Here is a 13,425-nt window from a genome sequence, read left to right on the forward strand (position 1 = left end):
CCGCCCTCTCTCTCTTCCATATGGCATCTTCCCTCTTTCTATGCTCCTTCCATAAACTATCTATCCCGTGACCCTTCTCTCATTTGTACATGATTGATTTCAGCTCTGTCACCTCTCCGTTTTTCTCTCTCTGTCACCACCCCCTTCCCTATGCTCTGGCATCTCTCTCTTCTCCTTTCTTTCTTCCCCACCCCACAGTCTGGCATCATCCCTTCCCTGATTCCCGGCATCTCTCTCCTTTCCTTTACTTCCATCTCTCCCTCCCCCTCAATGCTCTGACATCTCCTCCTTCCTTTCCCCCTTCCTTTTCCCTTGGTCTGGCATACCTTCCTCCTTCCCTACAAGCCCTGGCATCTCCTTTCATTCCCTCCAGTTGGGTACAGCAATACTCTTCCAAATTCTCTCCCCCTCTGCTCCCTTTCCTCCTTCTGTCACCCAAGGCCTGGTTTCCTGAACTTCATCGGGCAGCAGCAGCATTCACAATTCACTGCTGTTGCCAGCTTCAGGCCTTCCTCTCTGTATTGTCCTGTCTTCATGAAAACAGGAAGTAGGCAGGACCCGGCAGAGAGGAAGGCCTGAAGCTGGCAATAACAGCGAATTGTAAACGCTTCTGCTGCCTGAAGAAGGTAATGGCGCCAGGCCTTGGAGCGCCCGAGGCAGACCGCTTCTCCCCCCTCCCAAACCCCCACTGACCCTCCTATCTCTCTCCCCCAAGCGAACCCTTCAACCCTCCCAGCGAGATGACCAAGTAGGAAATCTCCCTCCAGTAGCGTCGGCAGCCGCAGCACATTAAACAGGCTGCTTTGCGGCTTTCTCCTGCCGGTTAAGCGTCACTGATGATGTCATCAGTGATGCAGCAGAGGGACTCACCAGCAAGAGAAAACCGCGAAGCAGCCTGTTTAGTGTGCTGCGGCTGCTGATGCTACTGGAGGGAGATTTACTGCTCGGTCATCTCGCTGGGAGGGTCGGAAGGGTTCGCTTGGGGGGAGAGATAGGGTCAGCGGGGCCCGAGCGATCATGTTGGCGCTGCCGAATCCAGGCTGCGATCCCCTGTCCCATTGTCCCCACTCACAGCTTCGGGACACCCTCTCTGAAAACAGGACATTTCGGCGCTCCGAAACTGTGAGTGGGGACAACGGGACAGGGGATCTGTAAAAGGGACTGTCCCGTTCAAAACGGGACCTATGGTCACCTTATGTATGGTCACCTTAGCTATCCAACTCTCAGCAACCCTGACTCCAGGGATTACAACTCTCCCCAACAAAAAACAAACAAACCCTAAAAAACTGGCAAAATCTGTTCACCTAAGGCGATCATCCTGCAAAATTAACCCAACTGTGTAATCTGCAATCTCTTAAGAGGCTCAGTGTAATAGTATACTGAAACTACTTCAAAAGTGTTTGCAGGGGCCCATTGCCGTTCATGTTGGAGGGGAGCTCCAACATGAACGGCAATGAGCCCTCCTCCCGGCATCAACTGCAATGCAGCCAGATCTGTTACTGGAAGGTCCCACGATGACTGCTTCTGCCGGTCCATCCCCCTCCGACGTCACTTCTTCCGGAACAAGTAAGTGACGTCAGAGGGGGATGGACCGGCAGAAGCAATCATCGCGGGACCTTCCAGTAACAGATCCGGCTGCATTGCAGCTGATGCCAGGAGGGGGGCCCGTTGCCGTTGCTGGGGAGGGGCTGTTGCCATTGCTGCGGGGGGGGGGGAGGGGCCATTGTCATTGCTGTGGGGGGGGGGCCTGTTGCCATCAGCTGTTATAATGCTTTCGGGCAAAGGAGCTCAGAGGGAAGAGCCAGCAGCAATGTTTGGAGGGGGAGAAAGGAGCATGGAAGGGTGGTGGAGGAAGAGAAAGGGGGCAGGGTGGTATGGAAGGGTGGTGGGAAGGATGGTGGGACTGCGTGGTATGGAAGGGTGGTGGAGGGAGAGAAAGGGTGCAGATGCTGATGGAATTGTGTGCAGGGAAAGGGAAGGATACTGGATGGAATTGGGTTTGAGGGAAAGAAAGGGGGCTGATGCTGATGGAAGTGGGGGGAAGGGAGAGGAGAGAGTGAAATGCTAGACCATGGAGGTATGGGAGAGGGAAGGGAAGAAGAGAGGAGAGAGTTGCCAGACCATTGGAGGGAATGGAAGAAGACGGATGCCAGACCAATGAGGGTGAAGGAAAAGATGGAAGGGGGAGGCATACAGTTTCTGTAAGTGGCACAGAAGGAAAAAAGATAAAAGGAAGATATTGACAAGAAGATGAGGAGAGCAGAAGCCAGACAAGACAAAGGTAGAAAAAAAATTTCTATTTATTTATTTTTTTTTCTTTAGGGGACATGCATCACTGTTTCTGTGGTGTTGCATTGTATGCAGAGTCCAGCTTCTTGGTGGTTTTATTTAACCTTTGTCTACATATTTCTATTTTATCTCCCCTTTTTCAAAATTGTAGAGCATTTTTTTAGCACGGGCCGTGGCTAAAAACCATACTACAGTTTTGTAAAAGGGGGGAGAGGATAGTTTGTGGTTACATATTCCATACTAGGTGAAGGTGTTTTCTGTGACCTGTTTGTATGGAAGACATGGTTTTTTGTTAGCATTGACTAGAAATGCATCAGGCATGGTTCTTGGGAGCACCTTGAATTAACCTGTTTTGAATCTCCTTATTTTCAGCCAATCTTCTTTTGTTTCATGTTGGATTCTTTGGTGGACTTCTTGCCTTGTTGTTTCATTGCAAGTTAACATACATGGAATGGAACGTACTAGAGGAGTTACAGATTTGGTTGTTTATACATACATATGGGTTACAGTTGGTTGATGTAGAGTGAGGCAGTTGAGAGGCGTTGTAAATTTGGTTATTAATATAGACTTATATTTCGGATAGTATTACTGCTTTACAAATATTTGAACACTTTCATATAGGCATGGAAAGGGTTCAGAGTTAAATTCCTGGGTAAGTAGGTGGGAAGGGAAGGAAGGGAGATTTGTTCAGAGATGTTTGGGGGTTGCATAGAAGAAAAACTGCACTGGTATGCTAATCTTTGTTTTGAATTAAAGAAAAAGAAATACAAGTGGAAATAAAGAAGTAAATAAGAAAACAGATAAATGGGGGCGGGGCATGGGCAGGGCCAGGGGGGCCCAGTGTATTTGTGTGCCTGTGTCAGGGGTTCTCAGTCTCACAGGAATTTTCAGACTCGCTAAGTTACAGACTGATTAAGGGTACATGGGCTTGTTATACCACTGGGGCTTATGCACATCTGAGAAGCTGAAAGTTTCACTACCAGCAGGGTCACACAAGGTGGACAGGTTTCAATGGAGATGTCAGTACCACCCATCTCGGTAGCAGCAGATGGGTAGTGTTGGAGGTGGAGAATTGTGTTTGATGCGACAATGGCAACAACATCAAATTTATACTGCACAGCAGGAAGGCCCGGCAATCCACTTCTGTATTCTGCCAAGAAAACTTGATGATGATCATCAAGTGGTTAAGACTCGAATACGAGTCAATGACACCTATCAGGGGTAGGAAATCCTACCAATTGTGGGTACACCTGCACACGCTTAGGGGAGCCAATAAAGGCTTCCCTGAGCTAGAGAAGAACTCCACATACACCAGGCTCCATCAGAAAACATTTCCCACAGCCTACAAAGAATCCCTGTTACAGGTTAGCAACTCTACTGTCTCACCCTGCCAAATTTCTGGAATTATGCGGAAGACAGATCTCAAGTTCTAGAGTTCTTAGATGTTAACCATACCGAAGAGCTCAGAAAACTGAGATTATGGATACTGGCAACTGGTCAAAAATTAGAAGGGCTAGTATTTGTTGTTTTTTTGTTTCCTCATCCACAGTGTCTTGCTGTAATATGCGCCCTAGATAGAAAATATTAAACAGACTGAAGGTTTATGAGGGATATCTGTCCGCAAAGAGCTCATTTGAAAGGGCAAAACTCTGTAATTCAGGTCAGAAAAATGAGTGTTGCAAGGGAGAATAAATGTTAGAAATGTTATTTTTTGTTGACAGCATCACCTTCTATGCGAGGTTCAACTCCTTTAGATGTTGCAGCAGCGTCTGTCATGGACAATAATGAACTTGCCTTAGCTTTACGAGAGCCTGACTTGGAAAAGGTAATCGGCTTATTGCTTATCTTCTTATGCTATTTTATATGCATGATAAGATGTTATATTAAACACCAGAGCTTTCTTATAATCAATTTCCTTGGGGCATTTCTGGTTCTTTGTGTAGTAACTTCATGATTCCTTTTCAGAGAATATGATAAACTACAACTTCCAACTCTTTTACTTAAGGGAGAGGGATAAAAGTTTATGTATATAACTAAGGGAGGGGGTAAAGAAACATTACCTGAAAATATTATTTATTTGTTCAATTTTCTATACTGTTCACCCAGGGGAGCTCAGAATGGTTTATATGAATTTAATCAGGCACTCAAAACATTTTTGCTGGTTTCAAGGTTTTATTAAAATTTGATTTAATCGCTTATCTAATTTCTAAGCCAGTTTACAATATATGTAAAAAAAAAGAGCATGAGCATAATAAAAATGCCTTTAACAATACCATTAATACTTACAAAAAAAACAAATAAACCAAAAAAACAAATTACAAAGACACATCAACTAATAATTGGTATATTAAAAAGGGATAAATGAGACAGACAGACGGGCGATAAAAGGAAATAGGGTTAGAAATACAATTTGGATAAGAACGGAAGACAAATAAGGAAAAAAACAAAAGGAAAGGGCTCGTTGCTACTTAATTCCTTAAGGGAGTTAAAAAGGATACTGTAAAATTTAAATCAAAGCTTCTTTAAATAAATGACTCTTGAGTAGGCTTTTGAAACTTTCGAGATTAGCTTCTTCTCTAAAAAGAGCTGGTAGGGTATTCCAAAGTTGGGGGGCTATGACTGAGAAAATGTCATGCTTTTTGGTTCTGTCTCGGCAGGCTTACAATCTATCTAATGTACCTGGAGCAATGGGGGGATTACAAGGGTCACAAGGAGCAACTTGGGTTTGAACCCACAACCTCAGGGTGCTGAAGCTATAGCTTTAACCACTGCACCACACTCTCCCCAACATCAACCATTTAGGGACATTAAAGGGAAAAGCTATCAATATGTGGTAAAAGGAGAGTTTGATTTACCACAGCAGCCACCAGTCTCTGTACTGCAGTTGGTGACTCCTTTGGAAAAGGACAAATGTTGCCAATGTTAAAATTGGGTTACGGGTTACAATTGACATTCACAGTAAAGTTACAGGACAAAAAAATTATAGGTATTCGAAGAAGAGGCAGGTGAGGGGACGTAGAGAAAGAAGGGGAGGGGGAGTAAGGGAAGGGAGGAGGGCAGAGATGGGGGAGCAAGGCGTCAGAGGAAGGGGAGCAGGGAACAGGAGAGGGAGGAGAGAAGGAGGAGAGAGGATAAAGGAAGGCAAGCTAGGAGGAGATAGTCCACTAGCACTGTTCAATTGAAGAGATGGGTCTTCATTGTTTTCCGAAAGGTCATCAGCGAGTCTTGTGATCTTATCTGGGCAGGCAATTGGTTCCAAAGACGGGGGATGAAGTGGCTGTATGAGCATTTATGAGCTGTTTCCTTTTGGAGGGATCTTCCTGGAGGGATGTATAGTCGTTTCTCTGCTTGAGAGCAGAGTGGGTGGGTGAGAGTGTATTAAGGGAGTTTGGATGTGATGTAGGCAAGGGTGATGAGGTGGAATCTCTTGTAGGCCATAACAAGGGCTTTGAACACACAGTGTTTGTTAACTGGAAGCCAGTGTTCTGCACAGAGGGCTGGAGAGATGGGGTCATGGTAATCGAGGTCATATAGGAGGCAGATCGCAGAGTTCTGGACCCGCTGGAGGCACTTGAGTTCTTTGACGGTGATTCCATTGAACATGGAGTTATAATAGTCCATTCTGGAGAGTACATAGGCGTAGAGGAATCGGGCTAGGTCAGGTTTAGTGATATATGGTTTGATCCTTTTTAGCTGACACAGATAGTAGAAGGAGATAGAGACCACTTGTGAGATATGGGCTGAGAGGGACAGGTGGCCATCCAGTACCACCTCAAGGCTGCGCACTTGGTCTTTGCTGACAAGAATGTGGAATCCCAAGATAGTATTGGGCAGGTGAAATTAGTGTTCTTCTTTCTGATCCATAGAAGTTCAGTTATGGCAGCATTCAGCTAGAGTTTGTTATCTGTCATACAAATTCTGTGATCAAAGTTCTACCATTTATCCCCCTTTGAAAAGCATTTCCAGTCCAAAGGCCCCCCCCTGATGAGCATCCCCTGATCCAAAGTCCCTCCCCTGAAGAGACCCTCCACCTCGCCAAAGCACCCCCCAAAACCCAGGGACCTACTGGCCCTTACCTGGTGTTCTAGTGGTTTCTTGGGCAGCAGCAATCCCCAGTTGATGTTGCCCTTTCCAACATCATCATTCAAAATTGCAACCTTAATGGTAGTCTTATGGTACTATTGCTAAAGGGTCATGTATCTGTATTGGGATTTGAGGGCTGGTGCTTCTGGAATGGTCATGGCAGCTGCTATGTAAAAGTAGCTATAGTGAGCAGGGGCAAGTGGGCATTTCTCCTGATCTTTGGACCCCATAGACTATCAAGTCACAGCTAGGTAGGTCCGGGGGATGGGGTGGGGAGGGGAGTTCATATGGCCTTTCTTTATGTCGGAGGGTGGGTGGGAGAGGATCACAAGGGAGGGAAGGAGTGCCTGTAAAGTCTTCTTTCTGTCCTAACTTTAGCTGCATATTTAAAAAGATAATGGTCTGAATAAAGCCTCTAACTGGCTGTGTCCCAGTTCCACCCAAACTCTGCCCACGGGGGTGCAGGAGTGGTCTATGGTGATATTCACTGTCTGGTTATTTGCCACTAAATATCAGCACTTAGGCATTCATTAGTGATTTAACTGGACAGGAGCATCTCCTACTCGGTTAAATTGCTTAACTTCTCAAATGATGAATTTCAAAAAGCTACCTAAAGAAAGCGGTTTCTTATTATGCTACCCAGAGGCTTGCAGTTATGAGTTTTATTCTTTTTAAAGTTTTCCTTCAAATTTCAAGGTGCTAGATATATATTTGTGAACTGTCCCAGTTAATTGGCTTTACTAACAAATGCACATCCGTATTAAAAAATTTTTAAAAATCTGTTAGAATAAACAGCTGATCCATTTATATTTTTTTAGTGTGGGAACACAGTCAACAAATAAAAAAAATATAAGGTGATATTTTAAAAGCGCTAGAAAAACCACAACTGATAGTGTTCTATAGGTTGCATCTGTCACTTGGCAACACACCCATGCCCTGTCCATCAGTGGGGTAGCAAGGGTGAGAGGTGCCCGGGGTAGTGCCTACCCCCTACCATCTTCCCTGCCCCCTCTACCTCCAAATGCTCTTTTCCTGCCCCTCCTGCCGCATGCATGCACATCGCTTCCCTTCCTTCTCTGTGACATTCCTGGCATGAGCAGCAATACTTAGGCTGCTGTCGCGCCAGTGTCGGCTCTTCTTCTGATGTCACTTCCTAGGTGCGTGTACAGGAAGTGATGTCGGAGGAAGAATTGACACTGGCGCGACAGCAGGTTGGGTGTTGCTGCTTGTGCTAGGAAAGTTAAAGTGGTACGGGGGAAGGAAAGCGGCATGCATGTGCGGCAGTGGGGGGGAGGGACAGAGAGAAGGATGCATGCCTGCACCCTCACCAAGACAGATCCAGAGCAGACCCCCCCCTGTCCCCCCTTACTACGCCACTGTTGCCCATTGTAAAGCCCCTAATGTAGTTGTGTGCTATGCAATTTAGGCACACTGTGGGGTCCTTTTACTAAGCTGCACTCAAAGATTTAGCACATACTAACTATTAGTGCGTGCTAAATGCTATGAAGCCCTTTTTATATCCATGGGCTTCTTAGCATTTCTTATGTGCTAATCATTAATGCACTTTAATAAAAGGACCCCTTTACAGAATAGTACATAATACTTAAGTGAATAACTTGCCAATAAAATAACTGCCATTTATTGGTGCAAAGTATGTGCCTAAGTACTAGTATTCTATTCATTTAATATGATATTGTCACCTGTATGTAGGCCCCAAAACACCCCTCCCCTTTTACAAAACCGTGCAAGAGGTTTTTAGCACCGGCCGGCATGCTGAATGCTCTGCTTTGCTCTGACCGTCATAGAGTTCCTATGAGCATTGGAGCAGCACAGAGCATTCAGCACGCCAGCCGGCGCTAAAATCCTCTTGCACGGTTTTGTAAAATGAGGGGAATATTAGATGATTAGACTTTATTTTTTCCACGTCTATGGAAAAATGTTTTTTCTTTCTTGAACAGGCTTCTTATGTGACAAAATTCAGTCTGAGAATTAGGATAGCTTTTAATTTCTAAAGATAATTCTTCCTGTAACTCTGCCTTGTTTTCTTGTTTAAGGTGGTACGATATTTAGCTGGATGTGGATTGCAGAGCTGCAATTTGTTATTGTCTAAGGGGTATCCAGACATCGGATGGAATCCAGTTGAAGGGGAACGATATTTGGATTTTCTTCGGTTTGCCGTGTTTTGTAATGGTAGGAGATCACCAGTTACATTAAAATATATTTTTCTATTGCAGGCTTTTTATGCTCTGGTATTAACAATATCCAAACAATATGCTTGTTCTTCTATAGAAATAGCAGTTTTCTTCTGCATCTTTGGGCTGCTAGCTTAATCGGAACTAGGGCTAGCTTCTGAAAGTTCATTTATAGCTCCACGCTTTAGTCCTAGACCAGGACTGTCCTTGAGAACCTTTCAGGCATGAACCTCCACAGCCATGCCCCAGAGTTCTTATTGCACTATCACAATGATTCCTTTCTCATCCAGTGGCTTTTGTTGGAGAGTCATGCCTTGGGAAGTGTATTGTAAGTGGAAGCATAGGCGTCGGAACGGGGGTAGCCACAGGAGTCGTGGCCCCCCCCCAAATTTAGCCCTGGTGGTCCAGAGGTGCAGCGGGCAGGAGCAAGCTTTCCGCGCTCCTGCCTGCTGCTAACCCGATGGGTGGCAGCAGCCGCAGGATGCGTTTTCTTCTGCCGCTTAGCAGCAAAAAGCACAAACATGCTTTGGCACTCCTGCTCAGCACTGAGCGGCTTTTTGACTGGCTCCCACAAATTCTCGTGAATCATAATTCGTGGGAGCCGAGCAGGAGTGCCATAGCGTGCTCATGTTCATTACCGCTGAGTGGTAGAAGAAAACACATCCCATGGCTGTCGCTACCCACTGGGTTAGCAGCAAAGTAAGAGTGTAGGTCAGGGAGGGAGGGCTGGGTGCAGAGAATGATGGGGGAGGGAGGGAAGGGGGATGGGTGCAGTGTCTGACAGGGGGAGAGGGAAGAGGGATGGGTGCAGATCCTGGCAGGGAGAGGCTGGGTGCAGGGGGTAAGGAGTTGGGAAGGCAGGGAGGACAAATGCTCAGGGGGTTAGGAAAACAGATACGGCACATACTGGGAGAGGGTTGGGAAGGACAAATGCACAGGCAGGATGTTAGGAAAGGAGGAAAAGAGAGATGCTGCACAGGTGGAGTAGTGGGAAGGGAGAGAAAGAAATCCTGCCAGTGGAGAAGGGAAAAGTAATGGAGAATTGTTGGACATAGGTGTGTGGTGTGAGAGGGAAAGAGAGATGATGTATTTGGGGAAATGAAGAAAGAGGAAGAATTGTTGGACATGATAGTGGTGGAGAGGAGGAAGGGAGAAATGTTATACTGGGAGGGAGGAGAGATGACCCAAATAAAGGAGAGATGTCAGACCACTGGAATGGGAAGGAGAGAGAGAGAGATGCCAGACCACAGAACGGAAGAGAAGGAAGGGATAGAAAGATGCCAGATGCCATCTAGGAGAGGAGAGATATATTAGACCACGGGAAGAGGGAGGGAATGAGAAAGAGATGCCAGACCATGGGAGAGGAGAGAGATTCCAGGCTATGGGAAGGAGAGGAGAAAGATGCCAGACCATATGAGGGGGGAAGGGGGAAGTCAGAGATGTATGACCATGGGAGAGGGATGAGATGGTGCATAGGGATGGAGGGAAAGGGGAGACAGAGGGAGGAGATGGTGCACAGCTATGGGTGCGGCAGGGAAGAGATAAGAAGAAATGTTTCTTATGAATAGATGGGAGTAGGGCAGAAGAAAGAGGGAGGAGATGGTACACATGGATGGATGAAAAGGGAAGGCATGGTAAAGTAGATTTTGAGAAGAAAGCATGGAAAAGTAGATTTTGAGAAGAAAGCAGAAAAATGGAAGAACATTGAATGTTAAAAGTTGATGCTAAATAAGGATGTATGGCAGAAAGTGATGGAGAGAAAACCAGCAAATGGATAAGGTGGCCCTGGATACACAGTTAAGAGCACAGATAGAAGGAAGTGCAGCCAAAGATTGGGAAAGATGGTTTGAAAACCAAAATCACCAGACAACAAAGGTAGGAGAAATGATTTTATTTTCTTAGTGGTTGAATTGTGTCAGTTTTGAGAAATTATATCTGCTGTCTATATTTTGCACTGTTCAGGAAGAAATGCATTTGTTTCTATTTCTCTGGGGTTGTACTGCACGCAGAGTCTTGAATCTTAGGGTTTCATTTATATATATTTTAGTACTTTTAGTTTGTGGTCCCCTATTTGCATAGGGGTTATCTGTGTTCTGGTAGGAATGAATGTTGAGAAGCATATGTACAGTGTGCTTTGTGTAGTTTAATTTTGTGGTTAACCATTATGTATTGTTAATAAGATTATATTATGTGTATATATGAAAAATGAATGGAAAAAATGGTATTACACTTAGTACTATTATGGGGCAGGGTCTGGGGCAGAGATTGGGTGGGAACTGGGACGGAGCTTGCACATCTCCCAAAACAAAAAAGCATTCTGCTGCCTATGAGTGGGAGGGCTTGTTTGGGGGAATCTGTGTTTTGAAGAATGTCAGGAGAGTGGACTTTAGTTGGGGGGTGTCCATATATTGGTGGGGTGCCAGGGGTGGGAGGCTTTTTGTTGGGGGTCCATATTTTTTGGGGGAGGGGAGGGAGTTGGCAGGGGCCCAATAGCCAGAGAAGGTCAGATTGGGGGAATGGAAACAACCAGAAAGGTGGAAAGGAGTTCTAATATGCAGGTCCTGGCTGATAGTCAGCCATGACCCGCACATTTTATTTTATTTGTTGTGATTTATTAACCACCTTTATGACGCGATTCACTCAGGGCAGTGTACAACAGGTACAGGTTTTTGTTTTAATATAATGCTTCTAGCCTGCTTAATCCCTATCATTGTAGATGATAACTTTTGCGAATACATATAAAGAAACCCTGAAAGTTGTTATTCTATAGCTTCATAGAATTTCCTAAACAGGTAGGGCCTGATATTCAGTACATTTTGGCCAGCTAAATAGCACATAGCCATCTATCCGCTGATATTCAGCAGGAAATTGCCAGCTCTCTCACTGAATACCCTATGGTATGTTATTGAGATGACTTTAAAACCAGTGTAAGACTGCCTGTTTTTCCAAATTTTTGGAGTCTGATGAGTAAAATCAAATGATCTACCAGGTCGAAAGCTGCAGTCATGTTTAGTGGAATTAGAAAAACAGCTTTACTAGCATCTGGATTGGCAAGTATGAAGTTATTAATGTCAACCAATGTCTACCCATTGCTATATAAAGGACAGAATCCCATGGGGGGGGGGGGTATTACTCTTTTCTAAATACCCCAAAAGCTGAAGAGTAATTATCTTCTCTAATATGTTGTCAACATAGAGACAGTTAGAAATTAGATAGTCTGCTTGGATGCTTATTAAGTGTGAGCAGATATTGGATTGGATTGGATTTATTCTTTTGATATACCACTCATGACAAAAAGTATTAAGCGGTGTAGAATATACTCATAATTTAGACAATTACAAACAATTGTATTACATTTTACAACATATATAAAAAATTCACAAGTCTATATCAAACAATTATATATTAAATGGCATAATATACCATAAGCAAGATCAAAATTGACCCATAAGATCTATGTAAACCAGGGGTCCCCAAAGTCCCTCCTTGAGGACCGAATCCAGTCGGGTTTTCAGGATTTCCCCAATGAATATGCATTGAAGCAGTGCATGCACATAGATCTCATGCATATTCATTGGGGAAATCCTGAAAACCCAACTGGATTTGGTCCTCAAAGAGGGACTTTGGGAACTCCTGATGTAAACCAATGGAATAACTTACAGTGCATTAAACAAGTACTCTCCGCGGAGTCCAGTGTGAATGACAAAATAATTTAATGGTCAATGATTCACCCCAAAATTCTGTTACGATAAAATAGATGTAATCATTTTCTGAATCACTTGATAAGAGAGATCACTGTGAAAGTTATCAAACAACTGATTCTAAAGGACAGGGACAGCATATGAAAAAGCCCTGTTCCTTATTGAAGAAAGTTTGATAACTTTCAAACTCAGCAAATGAAATTGATCTTTTTGTGAAGAGTGCAAAAGCCTTGATGATGAATATTTAAACAGCTTATTCTGCAAATATACTGGTTGACCCAGATTCCAAGCTTTAGACATCAAACAGAGCAATTTCAATTCCATATGTTTAACAACGGGTAGCCAATGCAAATTGTACAAAATTGGGGTAATATGTTCAGTTTTGTTGACACCAGTAAGCAATCTAGCAGCAGTGTTCTGAACTAACTGCAAACATTGTAAATTAATTTTGCTAATTCCAAGAAACAAATTGTTGTAATAGTCTAAGCGAAATGTTATGAAGGCATGTATCAGTTTTGTCAAATTATCTATAGACTGCAAAGCTTTTACTTGGCACATCATAAGCAAATAAAAGACACATGATTTTACTACATGCCCTATTTGTGGTTTAAAACTCAGGTTACCGTTACAACAAATTCCTAAAGTGAAGAAAGAGACAGCTGCTGGCCATTCATAACAGCTGCTGGCCATTCAAACTTTAAGGGCCAAATTCTATAAACGGTGTAGGTGGCCAACTGCTGCCTAACCAGCCAATTTGTATGCACGTTTCTAAAAAATAACCTCCCTTGGCAGGCCGCCTACATTGTAAGCACCTCTGGGAGCCTAGGGAGGCGCTAAGGCCCACCTATGCTTGCCTAAAGCTAGGCGTGGGCATGCCTTGGCCCGGAAGTAGCCTTAGGCAGGCTTAGGAAGCCCTACACGCCTCCCTAGGCCCGTGGTAGACACGTACAATGCAAAATACTAGCCTATATTGTAAGCAGACGCAGCTGTTGAGCTTATCGCAGCAGGAAGGATATCCAGTCCCTCCTGCTAGAACCACCCCCATCCTCCCCTAACATCGCTGGCAGGAGTGATGCCCCATAGGAGTGACTTAAGGGATCTGGCCGATCGGAATCTTAGAACAGTCCTAGTGCATCCCAAAATGTACTGCGAATGGGGCC

General features: G+C 44.5%; 1 protein-coding gene across 1 annotated transcript in view; it reads left to right on the top strand.

Annotated features, from left to right (window-relative positions):
- The window catches only part of RYR2 (ryanodine receptor 2), a 1,389,277-nt gene that overhangs the window by 831,456 nt on the left and 544,396 nt on the right, over positions 1–13,425 (top strand). Inside the window, 2 exon segments of the mRNA XM_033937646.1 lie at positions 4,011–4,114; positions 8,427–8,562. Coding sequence (XP_033793537.1) covers positions 4,011–4,114; positions 8,427–8,562 — 240 coding nt within the window.

This window comes from Geotrypetes seraphini, chromosome 3 (assembly GCF_902459505.1).
Source record: "Geotrypetes seraphini chromosome 3, aGeoSer1.1, whole genome shotgun sequence".
Classification (NCBI taxonomy): domain Eukaryota; kingdom Metazoa; phylum Chordata; class Amphibia; order Gymnophiona; family Dermophiidae; genus Geotrypetes; species Geotrypetes seraphini.